General features: G+C 44.8%; 1 protein-coding gene across 1 annotated transcript in view; it reads left to right on the top strand.

Moving 5' to 3' along the window:
* Positions 1 to 21,476, top strand: part of igf1ra (insulin-like growth factor 1a receptor) — a 79,070-nt gene that overhangs the window by 45,366 nt on the left and 12,228 nt on the right. The window contains exons 3-18 of the mRNA XM_078282842.1: positions 7,962 to 8,262; positions 9,417 to 9,553; positions 10,255 to 10,399; positions 11,655 to 11,863; positions 12,077 to 12,203; positions 12,550 to 12,785; positions 13,044 to 13,211; positions 13,420 to 13,627; positions 17,492 to 17,781; positions 17,927 to 18,069; positions 18,275 to 18,440; positions 18,558 to 18,660; positions 18,887 to 18,957; positions 19,781 to 20,010; positions 20,866 to 20,970; positions 21,286 to 21,445. Coding sequence (XP_078138968.1) covers positions 7,962 to 8,262; positions 9,417 to 9,553; positions 10,255 to 10,399; positions 11,655 to 11,863; positions 12,077 to 12,203; positions 12,550 to 12,785; positions 13,044 to 13,211; positions 13,420 to 13,627; positions 17,492 to 17,781; positions 17,927 to 18,069; positions 18,275 to 18,440; positions 18,558 to 18,660; positions 18,887 to 18,957; positions 19,781 to 20,010; positions 20,866 to 20,970; positions 21,286 to 21,445 — 2,799 coding nt within the window. The remainder of the gene's footprint in view (positions 1 to 7,961; positions 8,263 to 9,416; positions 9,554 to 10,254; positions 10,400 to 11,654; positions 11,864 to 12,076; positions 12,204 to 12,549; positions 12,786 to 13,043; positions 13,212 to 13,419; positions 13,628 to 17,491; positions 17,782 to 17,926; positions 18,070 to 18,274; positions 18,441 to 18,557; positions 18,661 to 18,886; positions 18,958 to 19,780; positions 20,011 to 20,865; positions 20,971 to 21,285; positions 21,446 to 21,476) is intronic.

Raw genomic sequence — 21,476 nt, 5'->3', positions numbered from 1 at the left:
TTTTTTCAATGAACAGATCAGCCTGAGAAATGCGGCGGGCGATGCACCCACTCGCCATTCATTGGGTAATAAGTCACAGAACGGGCATCTCTGTAATAATGCTTGATTTAGACGCCTCTTCCAGAGTGGGGCTAAAATGATGCTGTGTCGTGAATTTGTATGATGGCTTAGTGGGCAGGTTAGTGCCACTTTGACTGGAAATGAAAGGTGAGGAAGAGGGAGAGGGAGAGATAGAGAGAGATGCCTGTTTTCCATGCCAGTTATCGCAACCTGTTTTTCACCGAGCATTCAAGTCATGACAGCTACATACAGCCACGATGAGCGAGCCCTCAGATGAACTCGGAGAGTTTTCTGAATTAATGAGGAAGATTGCTGAGGAGGCCTGTCTTTAGGCTAAAAATAAGACTCCAGAGGTGCTTTCTGTCAAGAGGTAAACTGGGAGACTGGGACTTCTGGTCTACCCAGTCACATGGATTAGAAACTATATGGCTTGGGTTCAGACTCAGCTATATGGTGCTCGAGCCTGCTGGTCAGTCTTGGTGGCACAATCATTCAGATTCTCTCTGAAGCAGCTCTTTGTTAAAGGGGGTTTGAGTGTGTTTACATGCACTCTCTGTTTATATGAATCTTCGTATCCCATTCACAAATACCCCTTTCTACATGAAGTAACAGAAAAAAATTCATCTTACTATGCAAACAGAGCTTACACAGAAAGCACAAAGTAAGAGTCAATAGAATAAGGTGTTTACATGCCTCAGTGTGCTGGCTAATATTGGCGTAACCCAGCTATTCAGGTTTCTAATAACCAGGATATGGGCTTATCAGGGCTGCTGCAAATGGGATGTGATGTTTACATGCACCAATTCTCAAATGGATTCCTTGCATATCCCAAGTAATATCAGAATATTAATGTACATTGTGTTCATCATTGTGTTGTGGAAATGCCAACTGAAATAGATCTTCTCATTCATTTTATTTTCCAGTGTTGCTTTAACCATGTCTCTAACAGGAGTCACCTACTCCTTAATGGAAAAATATACAATGTTTTCATGTTGGGTGGTTCTGCATACCTGTGTACTGTTGGTAAATGCAATCAACAACAAAGCAACAACAACAGCAGCAGCTGCAGAGTGGCCTGAGGGTAGAAGGAAGGGGTGTGTGTGTTGTTGTGACTGAACGCGAGTGAGGGGAAATGCCACGCATGCCTGAACACACAGACCAGCACATAGTTGTGTGAAAAACACAGTGCTGGTCTTTAGTGGGCATGGGAGTGGAAGAGACCCAGAAACACTGGGACGGGGAGGAATGGGCTCACACACACCTTTGTGCGCAGTACTGAACAGAGATTTAGCCAAGCTCTCCTGAGCCAGCTGTCTGCATGAGAAAATCACATCATGCTCGACGCCACGCAGTGTTCCCCTTCTAAAAAAAAACCCTCTGATCAGCAGAACAGTCGATCTCCCCGAACACGCTCTGTCTGAAAAGGTGAAAAACACTACTGTAGATTAGATCAGCCCATTCCGGTACTTGAGACTCCACTGCTGTAGCACTAAGACAGTATTGGAATCTGCGATGCGGTTTGCCTTTGGCTGTGAGTGGAGGAAGCATCCTCTCTCTGGCTGTCTGGGCTGATGTGGTTTAAACAAGTGTCTGGAGTGATCCACTGGGGGCTCCCTGGGAGGATCGGGTTGCCGGATGAGGATGTGGCCTGATGGAGCCCAGGGAGCCGGGGGGTCGGCCTGCGATCCGGGCTGCAGCGGCCCCTGATAGGCCTGCCGTCTGCTACTGTACTCCTGTTCAGCTACCTTACTGTCTGCTACCGCTCTCAGCTCCGGTAACCTGAGCTCACCGGCTCTGACTCTGCATACAGAGTGGGAGGCTTCGCATCCCCACAGTGCAGTAGATTACTTAGGTGTGCAGAGTGAATACTTCAGTAAATGGAAGTGATGTAGAGATAAATTTAATCATGTGGCCTAATGGAACTATGGCCCGTTTATATTGTGGAGCAAGGAGAGCCTGCATGATTGACATTTGCCATGCAACTACTGTACCCTTCAAAATTAAGTAAAGTAAGCAAAGTATATAATGATTATGCAGTTATATCTCTATACAAATTAAATAAAAGAAAAACATGTACTTGCAGTGTTATAACATAGTGCTATATGAGTATTGTATGTTACTAATATTTCCATTCTATTGGCTTTGCATATATCAATTAAATAAACTGTTTAAAGTCAGTGAATTGATAAATATTGCATCGTGCAGAACCTTTTAATGTGAATTTCATTATAGCTCCAGTATAAGCTAGTAATCTATTGTTATTTTAACACCTAAACTTTTCCAGTGAAGGGTCAACCTTATTGGCAGGAGTCATTTTACTCGGGTTTGTTCCCTGCCTTGTCTGTTCAGGTTTTCCCTCTAGGTATGGTTTCTCCGAGTCCGGGAAAAAGCCATGCTTAATCACTATGGTTACGACTCCCCCTCCCAACGCCCGCTCCAGAGAGGACTTGTTTACCATCTCTGCTCCAGACTCAATAACATGTCAATCATCAGGATTAGAACCTCCCCTGCTCGCCTGCTATTGGTCCAGCAGAAATCTCCAATGTTTAACCCCCCCACCCCCCACCCCTCCCTGCCGTCCCTCCCCCCTCAGCCCCAGTGTGAATAATGAATGATTTCCCAACTGTCTGTCACGCTTCCTATTCATCCTCAATGACACAGGGAAAACGTACTGTGTTATGATAGGTCACGAATGGAATAGTGTTTTATTAGGTCTTCTGTTCTTTTCTATCATTTTTATGTTTCACTGTTGCTGACAGCCTAACATTGGTTTGGAAAAGCATATCAGTTGATCAAATTCGTTCTTTTTTCACCCCATATGTCATCGTCTGAGGTAGCGGTGGCATGCTGGCTGTAAACGTGTCACCAGCCTCCCAATGTAAACAGTGTAGTAGTCTACTACGCAGCATGCACTCTAGCAAGAGGGACATGACTTGCATTCAGATGAGGAGCATTGCTGCACTGCAATCCTCTTCCTCTCAAGCACCAGTGTTTTTATTCAATATAATAATACATTTGTTTTAGCATCCAAGCGTGAACTCCCTTCCCCCCCCCCCCCCCCAACACCACACACACACACACACAGACGCACACATTCACGCCCTACTCCAAGCAGACGGTGTTGAAATCTAGCCATCTTCTTATCAGATCAAGGCTGTTTTTTTTCCGTCCCTCGATAGACAGAAGACGGTGGGGAGAGGGGAGCGGGCAGGGCATGGTTGATGGGCTATGGGTCACATGACCCTGAACCCCCCCCCCTCCCCCCGCATGCCCCCTGTAAGAAAGGCAAGGCCAGCCTGATGGAGGAATATATTTGATGCTTGCTCTCTCTTTCTCTCTCTCTCTCTCTCTCTCTCTCTCTCTCTCTCTTGCAGCATCAATTCATTTTTTTGTCTCAGAGCGGTATTTGCATCCTTGCCGTGCTATTTTCTATGTCTTTTTCGCAGCCATTTGTTCTTACTCTCTTATCCCCCGTTATTCCTCCATGATCAGGTTTGTCTTTGAAATATAGGCTTCTTTCCTATGGATTTCTGTAGCGACTCCTGAAGTTGTTATTGTGTTGGTGCAGAGGAACAAGGGATTAACATTCTCCCCCTTGATTCCTCTGCCGCCTGGAACATTCTAGAGATTCTTCACATAGTCCAGGGACTAGAGGATACCTTTATCACAAAAACAAGCTTTGTAAAACACTGTTGTCTTTCAGCCTATTTGTGACGCCTCCCGTGTTTAATGGAGGTTGTAGGGATGCACCAGCATCTCAAATGGAGACTCCTCAGTGCCGACTGTTGTCTCGTTTACTATTGATGAAATGGACCCGGCCACTCCTCATGTCGCAGTGCTCCGGCGAACAGCAGGGGCAGGCTGGGTGGTTGCAGTGTCTGTGGTGTCTGACCTGACTGTTTGCTCAGGGAAAGAGCAGGAGGGAGGGGGGTTGTGTAACTACTGTATGAGAGGAACAACATCGTACCCGTCTACCCCCTCTCTGTTTGACTTATTTGACTCTGCAACCTCAGAAATTTTAGATTATTGTTAAAGTTCCTCTTGACTCTTTATTTACCATAAATTCGTTCTGTGCCATCTTGTCTTTTTTTTTAGCATAATAAGTGTATTATATAATATGTAGCCTGCATGAATACAGTCAAATCTTGAACTGCTGATGCTTATTCTCATTTATTCCTGATGTTTAACATCCACACAGGGACTACAGACCGTGATGTAGGATGGTGATGATGAGACACATTCTCAGACTTATCCTAAGCGGAGCCCCTTGTTAGGTAGTCCCTTTCCTTTGAAGTAGTGGAAACCCACAATGCCATGCATAGCTATGTGTAGAGAGCAGCAGCGTGGAAATAGGGCCGCATTAGGAGCATCTATAAATAGAGGATTGTATCCTTGATACCACGGGTTGTTTGGTCACACAGGGAAACCGGGTCGACTTATATGGATTGTAAGGCAGCAACTTCCCCCCCTCCTCTTTCTCCTGGCGGAAGGTATGCATGTTTGGAATTTCTCTTCATTGAGGAGTCTGTTAAAATGATACGGAAGGAAGGGACCTCCTCCAATGAGGCTCATTAGAGTTTGCCTTGGCTGCCCCCTTTTGGTGGAATTCCAAGAAAACGAGGCCTTCCTGATCTTTTTTTTCTCACTCACTGCAAATGTGCAATAGCGATCTGCCTGCTTTCAGCGCACTAATATCGGCATCATATTTCTTATCAAATCACAGCTGTGATATGAGAACCTGTGCGTGTTGGCATTTGTTGCTCTAGAGCGCTGCCATTTGTTTTGGACCAGGTCCAGAATAGTTAGATACACTATTCATGAAGTATAGAGCCAATCAGTTCTCGGTGAGGCTGATATTGGAACAAACATTTATTGTGTAACTATACATACATGGCTCAGGAAAAGGCCATATAACTACTATACTTACGTATTCCACAATAAAAAATATCCTTGCACCCAGTAACTGCTGTGTGGTTTAAATTTTTATCTTATCAGGAGTAGATTATTCAAAATTCCTGAGGTACTGCAGTGAATTGAACAATAAAGTTATTGTATCAGATCTATTGAGAGGGATTGGACTTTTTTTGAGGAAAGAGCCAGAGATCGTTTGGATTTTTCTTTTGTCATAAAACCCTGAAGGGATTTTCCAAACAGACCATTTCACCTCTTCTGCACTATTTGATTTGACTGAATGCGAGAAAGAATGGCAAGTATTTGAGAAACTGTCAAGAGGGAATGCTCATTCCCTTCCCTTGTGAAGCAAAACTGGAGTTGGCACCAAGGGAGTGTGTGTTTGCTCTGCAGCACTGCTGTAGTGCACTGTCACGTTCTTAACCTACACAGATGTTTTGTAAAGCAGCATGAAATATTCATCTAGAGATTAGCTCAGCAGCCGGCTTCATTTTCTTGACTGATTCACAAAGCAAACCGCCGATGCTCTGACACTCGCATTTTATTTACAAGCAAATAAACAAGTAGAGCTCCTTTCCCCTCTCTTGCACACACAAACACATGCACACATACATACCTGGGCATGCCAACATGCATGTACAGTACACACACATACACACACATACACTCCCACTCTTTACCATATGTACTCCTATAAAAGTGCCTGCCTATGTAGATTAATGCAATAATGATGTTGATGACAATAAATATAACATTTGTAGTGTCACAGTCCAGTGTTTGTCTGTTTGTGTCTGTGTGCATGTGGGTGTATGTGTGGGTGTGGATGTGTGAGTATGTGTGTGTGTGTATTTGCACACATTTCCCTCCAGCTCTGGCTTTGCACCAGGAGGCGGTTGCTAAGGAACCAGGAAGGATTTCTTGTCTCTTGTACATTTTCCCCTGGGGAACCTGAACCCTCTCTACCTCTTTCTTATAGCTGCTCTTTATCTTGATAGAGCCTCCTCAAACAGGGCACGCCCATTAGCAGAAAACACCCTGCCACCAAGGGCCCTCCAGAGCCATTCATACAGGTCCACACTCCAGGTGCTTTTCTATGGAGTGGACTCGTCTGAAACTAGGACGCCCCTGCCTGCAGTGTCTCAAGATTAGTTAGCAGCGGGACTCTGCATCATCACCTTTCCTCCCTTTACATCTGCTGTCCCTGATGTGCTTCTCTATGGCTGGGCTACACAAAAAAAAAAAGCTGCCTTTGGTACATTAGAAACAGACACCTCCCTCTTGTCGTTTCTATCAGTGTCACTGTAAATGCTCTCTGTAAGGCAGATGGGATTATCATAAGCAGTTATTAGAACTATGGGCTAATACCACGCAGGTCTAAACATCTTATGTCTTAATACCTGGATGAGTACTCATCGGTGATCATAAACGGCAGATTATGCTCCTTGTCATTTAAGTTGTTTTTTCAGTGTCAAATTTTGCATTTGGAATGATTTATTCTTTAGAGATGTAGATAAATATGTTAATGGTCATTTTTCTGGATGCAGAGACTGTCAGGGTGAGAAGTTCAACAATAAACAGGGCGCAGCCTGTCCTCCGCTGTATTGTAACAAAAGTGTATGTCTGTCCCAAGCAACGGGAATGTGTTGTGTGTTATTGATAACACATTGCCATGAGGTTGGGTTCCTCAGTGATGCTCAGTAAACAAAGAGAAGATTCTATTATTCATGTTGCTCAAACTTAATTTGAAACACCCCGCTATTCTCCACACAATCATTTTACTGTCGATTTTCTCACGGCCCGGACGGACGCAGTTCTCTCTTGGAAGCTGCTGTGGTAGTGGGAGTGGGAGTTTTGTTAGAAGTCGTCTTTGTCTCCCATTAAAGCAGAATATTGGTAAACCAGTGGAATACATTAATGTTGTTTTTTCCACCAACAATTCACTGAAAGCTGTCCAACTTGATTGCAGAGATGTTCAGATTTTTAATGGTGACTTTATGTTGGCCCTTTAAGTGATAAACATTACAGGCGTGATGGAAAGGCTCTCTGGTTATAGCGATAAAAAAGGGGTGCGCATGAATAAGCCACCAGGAATTTCTTTGTCTTGCACGTTGCTTTCATAGAATACAGGGATGATATAATGGGTGTTATCAGGCCTGTAGGAGCTTACTGTCCATCCAACATACAACAATGCTCTAGAGGCATTTGACTTATAGGCAAGAGCTTTCCCTCCCTCCACACCTGCCTCTCTCTTGGAGTCAATAGCTGTCTATCTGCTGACGAGACATGCAGAATTTCTTCTCCCCTTTTCTCCTGAGCTAAAAATAATTCCCTTAATAGTCCCAAAAAGCAGTAATATTTATCTGTAGTGAGGCCAGCGCTGCAGTGTACTAACAAAGCTGACACAGTAGAGACCCTTGCACAAATACTCTGTACTGTACCGGCACACCACTTCCGCCTCTGCGGCTGATTGGCTGATTACAGTTTTGCCTCCTCTTCAGTCCTCTTCACCTCTGGCCACCGCAGCCCAGTCCTGCACACAAACACACGTTTGAACGTTTGTAAACACACAGTTTGCACTCTTAACACCCGTGCACATTCGTAAATGTGCATGCATCCTCTTGCACAATAACAAAACAATAAACAAAACCATGTGTGTGCATTCATATGTGCGGGCGCATGTATGCACAGACATGCTGTACACACACACACGCACACATTACACATCTCTTTTGGCCTGCTGCCAAACAGATAATAACAATGCATCCATGTAATCATCTGCCGCTTTTTGTCATTCACTGTGTTTTGAAACAATATTATATTTGAACATGACGCAAGTTTAAACCACGATCTGTGCTTTTTCTGCATTAGTGGGGTTTCTGTATGACCTTTATGATCCAGATTTGTTGTAATAGTGTCCAGCAGTGCAGACCGTTGACACACACACAGACCCAAAATGACCTCTTCCCCGTCTTTTTCTCTGTCTCCTCCAGTGTGCCCAGACAACTGCAAGCATGCCTGTACGGACAAGGGGGAGTGTTGCCACAGCCAGTGCCTGGGTAGCTGTACCGAACCCAACAATGACATGGCCTGCTCTGCCTGCCTCCACTACTACCATGAGGGACGCTGCGTGCCAGACTGTCCCCCGGACACCTACAAGTTCGAAGGCTGGCGCTGCATCACCATGGACCTATGCTCTCGCGTGCACCTGCCGAGTGACACTGACTTTGTCATCCACGGGGGAGAATGTATGCCTGAGTGCCCCTCTGGCTTCACGCGCAATGAGACTAATAGGTAAAGACGTACCCTTCACTTCCAGTTTAGGTCCTGATGATTTGAAAATGCCGTGCCAGGTTATACACCGAATGTGCAAAATATGAGGAACAGCTTCCTAATATTGAGTTGCACCTCCATTTACACAATCCATGTCTCAGATTTTTCAAGACCTAAGAATCCTTCTTTGATGTATTTCATACCCGCCATTTGCATCTTTCCTTAATGTCTGAAGTGGATTTCGTAGGTGAAATCAGTAAGGGATTGTGGCTTTTGCCTGCATTCACTCTGTTTCATGGAAAAAGCTAATGGTCTTAGTGTGATTTCTTCCTAGGTTTTTTTTTTCTCCAGTGTATAGCAGTGTGGCTTCTCTTCAATATTTATAGACAGTTAAGTGTTACAGACTTTTTGATTCAGTGTGTACTTCTGCATAATGGATTAATTTGCATGAAGTATCCTTAAGCTGAACTTTACCTGACCTGGCCCTCCACAGATTCCTTTCTTAAAGAGAGGTGTCAGAGCTGGAAGTGCCGGAGGCTAAAAGGCATATTGGGCTATTAATGATTGAAGCCTAGACTTTCCAGACTTTTTAGAAAGAGTGGAAGGTGCTGAACCTAGTGCCCTGTATTCAACACACACCATTGGTAGATTTCTATAGATTAGCATTGCTTGGAGGCTTTCGGAAGAGGTTCATCAGAAGAATGCCCTAACGGCAACATTTCCTCCACTTGACATTTTCCCTGTTTGACATTAACCTAGGATAAGAGAACATCTTTGTGTGTGACTCAGAGCAACTTTTCTCCCTATTTTGATTTGTCATTTTCCAAACTTTCCATGTTGAGTCTCTGCTGCTGTATAATTTTTGGCCACATCGCTCATGTTTTGTCTCGGAGGTCAACACGGTGACTCACTCTCTCACGAAAAACAAGAGTTCAGATGAGGGCCCATAAAAGATTCAACTCTCCATGTGAGCAGTGACCTTGTATCACACGGAGAATTTATTTGCCTGAATCCTTTGGAATGCTAGGTTGCTTGGGAGCTAGGGAGTGGACAAATCATTTTAGGGTGAGGTATAAAGTTCACATTAGATTTTGATCCTTCTTTGACTAGCTTTTCCTCTTTCCCATGTCTCCCCTTTCTCATTCACTCCTTCCGTCTGCCTCTACGGTACATAGTATGCTGTGCAGTGCCTGTGATGGCCTGTGCGATAAGATGTGCCCGACCTCGTTCATCGACTCTGTGGATACTGCTCAGGCTCTTAAGGACTGCACCGTCATCAAAGGCAATCTTCACATCAACATCCGCCGTGGAAGTGAGTACAGCCAAGCACTACACACTACACTACACATTTGTAGATTATTCAGTGCATTGCAACTCATCTTAGTAGACAATAGACTACATTACAGCAAACCTTAGTAGACTATGCTACACTAGACTGTGGTCAACCTTAGACTAAATTCACTGCCCACAGGTTAGTAAACAACACTTGCCTACGCCACACTGAACCTCATTTGTCTACACTATCCCACAGTTCAATAAATTTCACTAGACTACACCGTACTAAACCTTAGTAGACTACACTACACTACCTCACTTGACCTCCCTGCTCAATATTGTAATCTATTGAGACAGGGGAAGGAGAGGAGCCTGGGGGTCTGGGCTGCTGCGATGTATAGCGTGGGCCACAAAATCAGCATTACATCTGCTTCCTGCACTCCAACTCAATTATCACATTATGCTATAATGCTATTTATTTGCACAGTTGACAGGGTGGCTTACAAGCGTCCAGATATCCAGATATGATAAAGCTTGTACAACCTAGTATCCATTGGGGTATTTTCATCCAGAGCATGAAGTTTGGGTGTTGTAGTAGTAGTAGTAGAGGTCCCCGTGGATTTTTTAATGTGGTTCTCACATGCTGTGTGTGTGTGTGTGTGTGTGTGTGGGCACGCCTGTCTGTCTGTCTGTCTGTGTGTGTGTGTGTGTGTGTGTGTGTTTATCTCCTCTCCCCAGATAACATAGCGTCTGAGCTGGAGAGCTTCATGGGATTGATCCAGACAGTGACGGGCTATGTGAGGATCCGCCACTCCCACACACTTGGCTCACTGTCCTTCCTCAAGAGCCTGCGTTACATCAACGGGGAGGATCTCATGGATGGGTACGGCTTTTCTGCCTTGCTTGTGTGTGTGTGTACGTGTGTGTGCATGCGTGTGTGTGGCGACTGAGGGAATTAGAGGACACGATTAAACCGCAGCCTAGCAGGGAGGTTGTCACCAACATATCAGGGAAGTTACATAAAGGTCAGAATGAATTCTTGTTGAATGGTTGTTTCATAATCACAGGCAGGGTTTGCCTTTGGTGGAAGTGTACATGAACATAAATGGAATGAAATGAATGGTTTAAATATAAGCTTTCTAGTCTTGGATATAGCAGTACTATTTGGAGATATTGCGGTATCATCTCGAGAATTATTCACAAAGTCATTCGGTTTCTCAGCTGGTTAGCTAGTGTGGCAAGGTAGATAAATAGAAAGTCTCAGGTCCACCAGCCCCCTCTCTACTAGGATATCACCACCAGTCTTAGAAATGAGGGAAAGTTTTTCTGGTGATGGCCAACGGGGTCATGGGAAAGCCTGTCGCCCCTCTTGTTGTCATCTCTCCCAGGATAGGGTTTCAGTTCGAGGAATGCTGAACAAGGCATTCCCCTCGCTCTAGAGGTGTTCTGCTGGGCTATTGGGACTGCTGGGGCTGGGAGGACTAGCACTGCACTGTTTCATTCCCCCCCTCTGTCTCTGTGTAAGCCTAGGCTCATTGTTAGACAGACACACAAACCTGAGCCCCGGTGACGTCTACTCCTGTTAACACTTAACGCTGCCACCAGGTGGAAAACATAGGCTCTTTTTAACAACATTTCTGACAACTTCTGCTCCAACGAAACACAGTCACTTCAAGTCAGTCACGCAAATGAGAATCAATAAAAGCAGGCCTGATCTTTTTAGGATTGTTCCATTTTGTGCCCTAGCTGCACTGGACTATATGAGATTGCAGTCACAATTTTTAATTACTTGAGACTTGACTTGTACTTTGATGACTTGAAAAGGTTTCTGAAGTCTTGACAAAAGATCTTGTGTTTGTGTAAATGACTTAGATTGAAAGTGATGAGATTTTAAATTCTTTATCAAGTTTTTATACTATTAAAACCGTATTGCATTAAAAAATCCTAGATATTTTGTTAAGATTGATTTGTTCTGACTTGACTTGTTCTATATTAAGACTTGAGACTTGACTTGACTTGGACTTGCCTTGAGACTTGTGCCTCAAGACTTGAGACTGACTTGGGCCTCGAGCGAAGTTGACTTGGTCACACCTCTGTGAGACCGTTGTAACCACATTGTGATCTCCCTCCATCGTCAGGATGTACGCATTCTCAGCCACTGACAACCAGCACCTGCAGTTCTTGTGGGACTGGACCCAGCACAACCTGACTATTCGGGCCGGACGCCTCTTCTTCCGCCTCAACCCCAAACTCTGCATGTCCGAGATCCACACGATGTGGAAGAAGACAGGTGTAACTGAGAAGCCAGAGCAGGGTGATTTCCGTAACAACGGTGACAGAGCCAGCTGTGAGTATATTGTTATGATTGTTATTCATTTTTTAATTCACCGATCAGTTATTTCAGTTAAGTGGTTAAATTACGCTCTTTTACACTGATCTTTTGAATTCCTGACAACTTAAACAAACAAGTGTGTATGTGCATTTACACAGCCATATTGTGTAGTTTTAAGTTTGTATATGTGTTATTATCTGATTATCTGGTGTTGTTCTGTCATGGTAGGTGAAAGCCATAACCTGAAGTTCAAGTCCAACAGCACAACAAGCAACCTGATTAAACTGACCTGGGAGCGCTACCGGCCGCCAGACTACAGAGACCTTATCAGTTTTATAGTCTACTATAAGGAGTCGTAAGTAATCAGATGTTATATAATCACATATTACCATGTTACAATAACAACTCTACATTTAGGAAGAGTGGGTATTGCATTTCATGCAAAACGTATATCCATTTTGGAAAAAAATGCTACCTGAAATTCAAAGTCAATATTTCAAAAACACACACAAAACAGAGCTATTGAGAAATGGTCTTAAGATTACTCATAACTTCACATGTAACCTAAAATGGGCTTTACTTTCACGCCAACAGTCATTTTGTAAGAGTAGGTGACATTGTTTTTTTAAATGGTGAATATCTCTTGTTTTTAAATGAAGCTCTTCATATCAGCTCATGGTTGTGTTTTCTGTCTTCACCAGCCCTTTCCAGAACATTACAGAATTTGATGGCCAGGATGGCTGCGGCACAAACAGCTGGAACATGGTGGATGTGGATCTCCCTCAGGATAAAAACACTGACCCAAGAGTTCTGCTCAAGCACCTCAAGCCCTGGACCCAGTATGCCATTTTCGTCAAGGCCATCACCCTGCAGGTGGAGGACAAACCCTTTGTTGAGGCCAAGAGTGATGTAGTCTACATTCGCACCCGCCCTTCACGTAAGTCTGACCATTATTCGTTTACTACCAATACTGTAGTAGTGTGTTGCTTGTGATGCTGCTTGTAAATAAATGGTAATGGTGTTCAGTATAGTGGTTAATAGGACAACGATTATTTAAAACTACTATACAAAGCAGCAGCTCAATCATTACATAACAAGGTGCAAATACAGTTTATTCACTTAAACAACATATTTGAGCAGTGCCTCAATGTCCATTTATTGCAACATAACATTACTTTGTTTGTCCCTATCCCAGAGCCGTCAATGCCGAAGGATTCCCGCGCATATGCCAACTCCTCAACCAAGCTGGTGGTGAAGTGGGCACCTCCCCTCTCTCCCAACGGCAATCTGACCTTTTACCTGGTCCGCTGGCAGCAGCAGTCTGAGGACAGGGAGCTCTACCAACACAACTACTGCTCCAAAGGTCTGCATCACTCATTCTACTGAACCATCATCTCTTCTCATTATACCTGTCCTTCCCGACTGATGAGCCCTGCCATGTCATTTAATATCGAAAGATTATTGTGTGAGAGAATTGTGTCCCTTACAAAAAGTGTTATGATCAGCTGCACACTCATTCCAGTCCCTTTATGCACTTGTTTACTAACGACTCCTGGTTCCTTCCCAAACAGAGCTGAAGATCCCTATCCGTATCTCAGCCACGGGGTTCTCGGACATGGAGGAGAACACCAAGCCCACCAAGTCAGACCTGGCCGGGGCAGAGAAGGGCCCCTGCTGTGTTTGCCCTAAGACCCCCGAGGAGAAAGACCGGGAGAAGGATGAAAGAATCTTTCGAAAAGTCTTTGAGAACTTTCTTCACAATGCCATCTTTCTGCCAAGGTACAGTAAGCCGCTGACAGGGCGGAGATCGCACATTGTAATATCAGCCTCAAAGTGACCTCCTTCGCTGTTTACAGCTCTGTTCCATGCCTCCTTTCATTCTGCGGAGATGATCATCAAAGAGCTGAGCTCTGGCTTGTTTGCTTTAATGGGTCAAAATGAGGAATGAGGTGGCAGTTGGGGTGTAATGACTCCTCTGTGGGGCTGACAGGATCTAAGCATGGGGGTGTAGATGGACGGGACGGGGGCCGAGCCGGCCCGCTGGGCTTGGCCCTTTGTCGGGAGTGCTGATGAGGAGACACGCTGAGCGGGATCCAAAGCCTTCTTAACGCTCTTGTGGCTTTCTGTTGCTATAGTAACGGCGGCACCGGGATGTTAGGACCTAGCAGGCAGCAATTTAGGCAACACAAACAAACCCGGGAGAGAGATGTGATTAAGGAGTCTGAAGGGCCTAGTTTGGCTGCACACTCTGAGCTGCTTAGGCTTTTGTTCCCCACAATAGGGACTGACATCTGTGTTGTGTTATCATTTAACTTGCTCGTGGCTATGGATGTTTTACTGTTTCAAAGACTCCAGCTCCGTCCTTCTCCCACACTCATTTTTTCTCATATATACAATCACTCAAAATGTGTGTGTGTGTGTGCGCGCATGTGCTTCTATGTTTGTGCATTGGTGGTGCAACACCTAGTCATCCATCTCAGCTCAATATGGAGAGTGTTGACATACTTGTTGGTTTCCACTAAGAGCACTCAGCAGGTACCTGATAAATCCATATCTTTAAATGATACCCCAGTGCCTCGAAAGTTCATTCATTCAAGCAACGCTATGATGCCCTTCTCCTTCCCTTCGCAGTGTTCTTGTGGAATTGGATCGATATGTCTTTGGAGGAAGAATAATAAAACAAAGCTTTCTATTGTAATTGTACTCATATCTGCCCCCCTCCCCTCTCTGGCTGTGTTGATTTGTTATAGTATAGCTGTCTAGGAAACAGGCGGGTGGCAGGTCCCTGGCCTGCAGCGAGGGGCTCAGCCTGTGTATGCACAAGCTCTCCACTGTAACAGAGCCAGCATTATCACAAACCACTCCAGGGAAAGGCCTCGGAATCGGGGAGGTTTTTTCAAAAGTTCAGGGTTTAGAGAGCCGGGGTGAGGGAAAGAGGGCGGGTGAAAACAGAAACAGAAAGAAGAGGAAATGTTTTCCATTCTGTCCCCCTCCACTCTGCACTCCACTCTCCTCCTCCCCTCGTACGCTCTCTTTGTCTGGGGTTTGGGTTTTTTTTTTTTGGTGCAAGACAGCTGCCAGGAAATGTACAGTGAATCCATCTGGAATTTAAATGAATGAGGGAAGAGGGAAGATCCCCATCAAGCTGGCTAGTGTGCACTAGAAGACAGACAGAAAGCAAGAAAGGCAGACTGATTTACTGGAGGAGAGAATAGTCACACAGGGAGGATGGCTCCCAGTCTGTCTGTCTACGGGACCTTCTGGTACGTTCCATAACTTTGTATCAGCTGATTGGACCATTTTAACCACAATCACCTGCTGTTGTAAATCACGATGAATACATACAAGATGACATGATAAGGACTCCATGGATTTGTGCAGTTCTCATACTCAGTCGCCTCTCGCTGAGACAGCTTTTTGGCATTTCAGCTGGTCTTTGCTGCTGCACAGTGTTACCATGAAGTCAGCGTCCCTCAGATCCCCTGTCCCAAGAGTTCCTTCGCTCTGGTATGTGAGACTGCAGTATGTGTTGCTGCGGTTAAGGCCTAGCGTTAAATTATGTTCACTTCTGGCCGCAGACAGAATGTGTAGTCACGGCTCTCCTCTCTGGATTCCACCGTGAAAGGTGGATCTTTTTTTAGGATGGGAGGGCAGGACACCAACAACTAGTTATAAGGTCATGCTGCAGTCAGCCCAGGGTCCTTCTGACTTGCCCTGTGTATGACTGGCTTGCCTAACCTGAGACCTGGAACTCTCTCCCGGCAGAGATCCGCAACGCCCCATGTTTGGACACTTTTAAAAAAATCCTGAAAACCCACCTGTTAACCAAGGTCTACGGCCTCTAGTTAACTCTCTCATCCCCGGCAATTATTGCTATTATTATTTTCTGTTCTTGTTTTATTCGTTTTGTCTGTCTGTGTAAAGCATCCTTGGGTCTCTTGAAAGGCGCTATATAAATCTAAGTTATTATTATTATTTTTATTACTAACCTATGGCACACAGAGAAATTAGACCTCAGACACTTCCTTCTGTCCCAGCTGGCTCAGGCCATCCTATGACCATCTCCCTTCTTCTTCTAACACCGCATTTTCCATGGTGTAGCCCAGGATTCACTAGTCAGTCCCAATCAGACTCATGCTTGCTCCCATGCACTTGTGTCCTTTGTAGATTTTTATTAGAGTCAGTCCTCATAGCTGTTTGGTGTATTGTTAATAGTAACTGATAGTTTTGGAGAGCTGGACTTTGGGTTCTTCTGCGCCAGTTAAAACTGTCAGAAAGGAATGTTGACAGTAGAGTGCTACTGGTCTTTCCCACAGATCTGTGTCTAGGTTTTTCCACTGCAAGTGTATCCACTTTTGCTGTAGGTCTGTCAGTCAAAAAAGATGCTTGGCATTGGCTTTGTGTACTTGTGGTTCTGTTAGTTTAGCACTTTGTTATTCCCAGTACACAGTTTGAATACTTTGCTTTATCCGCTTTTGTCCTAGCTATTTTAAGTACATGCTGCAGCAAATACCTAACCATTCATTCACTCTCTCCTCACATCGTTCTAAACAACCGCTAAACATTAATCACCGTTACATTACCGTTCCATGTATCACCTGTTTTGCTGTTTCCTTGGTACTCGTTTGGATCAATAAGCCTTTCATTTTCCAGCTCACTCAGAGCCAGCGCTCTTTTCTTTCTCCATCTGTCTCAGTTGGCTACCCACTGAGTTTGATTGTTGACTTCTTTCAGAGACCCAATCGTTATGCGTATGCTAAAGGTGACTCTAGGTAAGCTGTGTGTGCCTGGCAGCCCGAGCACCCCTGGTGTGTTGTGGTGGCATCTAAGTGGCCTTGTAGCGTCTGGTGAGTTACTGCTGCTGCTACAGACACCGCTGTCACTGCCTGTTTGTCCTCGGCGGTGCCAGCGCCCAGCTCCAGCCAGCTTGTCATCTATGAGGCTGAAAACCGGTCATCATGATTCAGTCTGCTATTTCATTACAGAACATGTTGGTTCAGAATGGTGAGCTTCTCCAATGTCTCTATGGCTTATATTTCAAATCCAGAACAGCCATTGCCCTGTCAGACCCTTGTATTGTTGACTGGCATATGTAGGATAACAGAGTTAAGACAGCAGAGTGTAAGACAGTATTTGTCCGAGCGTGAATGAGTCTCTCTGTATCTTTCTGTACCTCTCTCTCTCTTTCTCTCTCTCTCCCTCTCTCCCTCTCTCTCTGTTCACCTCAGTATGGTCCTTCTGACCTCATCCTTCTACACAGCTCCACAGGGAGCAGTACACAGCAGCTGGACACACGACACACACACACACACACACACACACACACACACACACACACACACACACACACACACTCCACCCGCTCCTTTGAGATTGCTTTAGCTTTTAAGTTGCTTTTGAGGGCTATAAACATGCAGTATACAGTTATGATTTGTTATAATAGGATTTCCAGGGCATACTGTATTGACTGGCTGATCTCTCACTTCTAACTGACCTTCTTTTGGAGCTTCAATCTCAGTGCACTTCACCCATCCTCATCCTATCTCTCTATCCTTTGTTGTTGTTTACTTTCAAAACAGCACTAGCTGCATTTAAGTCACCTTCGTTATGGCTATTCTGTACATTTTTCCCTCTGTCTTTCAGACCTCCAGACCGTCGTCGCAGAGATGTTTTTGGTGTGGCTAACAACACTCTGTCGCGTGAGGCTTTCGGTCGGGGGAACACCACCATCCCCGGCCTAGAGGGAAACAGCACAGATGGGCTGCCCCCTCTGAAGGAGTACCCCTTCTCAGAGGACAGGAGCATGACAGAGTATACAGAAATCTCCAACCTGCAGCCCTTCACTGTCTACCGCATTGACATCCACGCCTGCAACCAGGAGGTGCACCGCTGCAGCGCTGCAGCCTTTGTCTTCTCCAGGACCAAACCTGCAGGTGAGAAACGTGCTGACCTGGATACAGTCTGTCATGGAATTGTAGCACAGTATGCGGTAGCTATTTTTCTGTGTCTCTAACAATTATATTTCTGAAATACAATTGGTAGACGCATTATAATATTGTGTGTGTGTGTGTGTCCCAGACAAAGCAGATGACATCCCTGGAAAGGTGATCTATGAGAGGGATGAGAAGGTTGAAGGTTGCGTGGTGCTGCACTGGCCGGAGCCCATCACACCCAACGGCCTCATCCTGATGTATGAGATCAAGTTCCGACTGGGGACTGAGGTGAGTCTGGCCGGAGTGAAATGAAAGGTCTCGCAATCACTTCACAAGACAAAGATAATTGGTCACTGGTGACAACTTCTGACAACCTCTATGTTGGTTGAAACGTTTTTTTTAAAAACAGCATGCAGAATCAGACACTCCATACTTGACCTTGAGCCCTCACTGTCCCTCAAGCCTTAACCTGAGTGTGTTTGTTTGCCCTTAGCCTGAGAAACATGAGTGTGTGTCGCGGCAGCAGTACCGCGAGCACAGAGGAGCCCGGCTGACCAACCTGGGCTCGGGGAATTACTCCGCCCGTGTGCGTGCCACCTCTCTAGCGGGGAATGGCTCCTGGACGGACACCGTGTCCTTCTACGTGCCTCCACCCAAACGTAATGCGGCATTTCCCCTACATCAAATATACTGACTGTCTTTTCTTTGCTCATTTCATATTGTTCTGAATTCCTCAGTCAGCGTTGATCACTTATTTGTCGTGTTCTGTCTTACAGGAGACTATGATGTTACCTTCTACCTGGTCATCATTATCCCCATCATAGTGATAGTTGTCATCGTCAGTCTCATCACAGCTCTCTTCTTTGTTAACAAAAAGAGGTAAGTGTTTTTTAGGAACATGATTTCCACATAGCCAAACAAAGCTCCTTGATTATGTTTTGGACCTTACTACACTCATAAAACTTAACAACCAGTGTAATGCTAATTAGAGTTAATAGGTGTTGTTTTCATCAACACTCCCCTGCAGTAAAAGAGTAAACTTTCCTATAGAAAATGATCTGTTCTATGTATCCACTGGCTTACTGAGCTGTGTTTTTGTCCACAGGAATAGCGACAGACTGGGGAATGGAGTCCTTTATGCGTCCGTCAACCCAGAGTACTTCAGTGCTGCTGAGAGTAAGAACCATCTCAATGCCAAATACCAAATGTCTTCTCTGCTTTAACTGTGTTATATTCAAGTCAAGTCAAGTTTATTTATATAGCCCTTTATCACAAGCAAGTCTGAAAGGGCTTTACATACTGTGGAAGAAAACTCAGGATGAGAGAGTGGCAGTTTGACAGGTTTATTCAATCTGCAGGTTGGGAGCCAAGGAACTCAACTGTTTTATAGTGCTGAATATTCATGATTATGTTAATACAGATAGAATATAATAAAACTATTGGTCAAAAAGTATAAGGTCATTTAGGCAATACTGAACAAACAATGATAATTACAGCTGTAGCACTTTAAGGAGATGCTAATAAGAGGTGACCACCTTCTTCTAGAAGACAACAAGTTATTATTTTGTCAAGGCCACTTGGCCAGTGTTATCTATGAGATTTGGGCATTTGCACATTCCAGGCTCACAGTTCTGTGAGAAACACACAAGATGTTACTTTTAGAGTTTAATCTTATAATGGTGAAGCAGATTCAGTATTCTTGAGTTTTAGACACTTAAGGTGTAAATATGGGTCAAAGGTTACATATTAAGTGAGCATATAGGAATGTTGCTTAGTATAGGTACTTTTCAACAATACCATGTCATATACCATATTACATCAGTATATACTATATACCATATGCCATATACCATACTACATACACATCATATACTACATCATATACCATACTACATCAAACACAGTCACGCTCACGCCTATGAGCAATTTAGAGCCTCCACTTCACCTGACCTGCATGTCTTTGGACTTTGCATTGACCTGCCATGCGTTGTGTTTCCAGTGTATGTCCCAGATGAGTGGGAGGTGGCCAGGGAGAAGATCACTATGAGCCGGGAGCTGGGCCAAGGCTCCTTCGGCATGGTATACGAAGGCATCGCCAAGGGAGTGGTCAAGGACGAACCTGAGACACGAGTGGCTATCAAGACAGTCAATGAGACAGCCAGTATGAGGGAGCGCATTGAGTTTCTGAACGAGGCCTCTGTCATGAAGGAGTTCAACTGTCACCATGTGGTAAGAAATACACATCAGGCACCGGGGGGGGGAAGAAACGCCTGGATTTTAATGATTTATGATTCAGATGTGGAAAATCAGTGTTCAAAATATTAGGAGCACCTTCAGTTGCAATCCTGTCTCACTTGCCTCAAGGTTCAAAAATCATTCTTTAACCTGTCTCCTCTCTTTCATCTCCATCTGCTCTTAATGATTAAATTGAATTTAATGGATGAAATTAATGGGATCATAGCTTTCACCTGGATTCACCTTGCAAAGAGCATATGGTCCTACTATTTTGTACACTCAGCATACATAAAGTAGATGTATGGCTATGAATAAACCACCGCTTTGTCACATGGAACCCAGTTGTGAGACAGAGCTCTCAGTCATCATTATTTCCTAATTAATCTGCCTGGATGTAGCGAGACAGGGGTCAGCAGGTCGTGAGCCAGAGCCTGAGGCTGCGCTCAGCCTCCTGGAGATTGTATACATTCTCTCATCACCGTGATCACAGCCTCATTAATTAAGCTAAACGGATGTGTTAAAGATTTTCCCTTTGGAAAGACGCTGTTACAACCTTTTACCATGTCTGGCTGCTAAAAAGCCAAACACTTAATTATTAAATTCAATTTGAATAATTTAAAGGCAAGGGATTTTTTACGTTCTTCAAAGCCCCACAGTTAAAAAGAAACAGTTTTTCCAAAGCCAAAGAAATCCTCATTACTTCTCTTACGGAAGTTGTGAAATATGAACACTTAAACAATACTTGTCTCTAGCCTAGAGGTCAATTGAGGGAATACGGAGTAGAGTTATGCCAATGAGAATGCTTGGCACCCAACCCAGCTGACCTGTGCTGTGTTGTGATTGGTCTAGGTGCGGCTGCTGGGCGTGGTCTCGCAGGGACAACCAACCTTGGTGATTATGGAGCTGATGACCCGTGGAGATCTGAAGAGCCACCTGCGCTCCCTGCGCAAAGAAGTAAGCAGCTTTTCCCTCCTACAACACTGGATCAGCTCTGTATCAGACACAATCAGTCTGTCAGTCTGTGAATTGTGTCAGTAAGACATATACAGGCAGACAGATGCACAGACACACACACACTCTATCTCTTTTTCTGTGTCTCTCCCACACCCACATGCACTTGCACACATGCACACGCAGAGTCCATCCCTCACTTGGTGGTACGTGGCCTGAACTTTAGCCATTGTCCAGTGCTGTGGAAAGACAATCGAGGGACTCAATAGTCTACTTGTGCCCTCTACCCGCTCACCCCCTCCTCTCGCTTTGCCACAGAACTCCACCAGCCAGGTCCTACCCCCGCTAAAAAAGATGATCCAGATGGCGGGGGAGATTGCCGACGGCATGTCATACCTAAATGCCAACAAGTTTGTCCACAGAGATCTGGCTGCCAGGAACTGCATGGTAACGGAGGACTTCACCGTCAAGATCGGAGGTAAGAGTCTAGCGAATACAATGCCTTCAGT

This window comes from Centroberyx gerrardi, chromosome 4 (genome assembly GCF_048128805.1).
Source record: "Centroberyx gerrardi isolate f3 chromosome 4, fCenGer3.hap1.cur.20231027, whole genome shotgun sequence".
In the NCBI taxonomy this organism is placed as follows: Eukaryota; Metazoa; Chordata; class Actinopteri; order Beryciformes; family Berycidae; genus Centroberyx; species Centroberyx gerrardi.
This window is presented reverse-complemented; position numbering and strand designations above follow the sequence as displayed.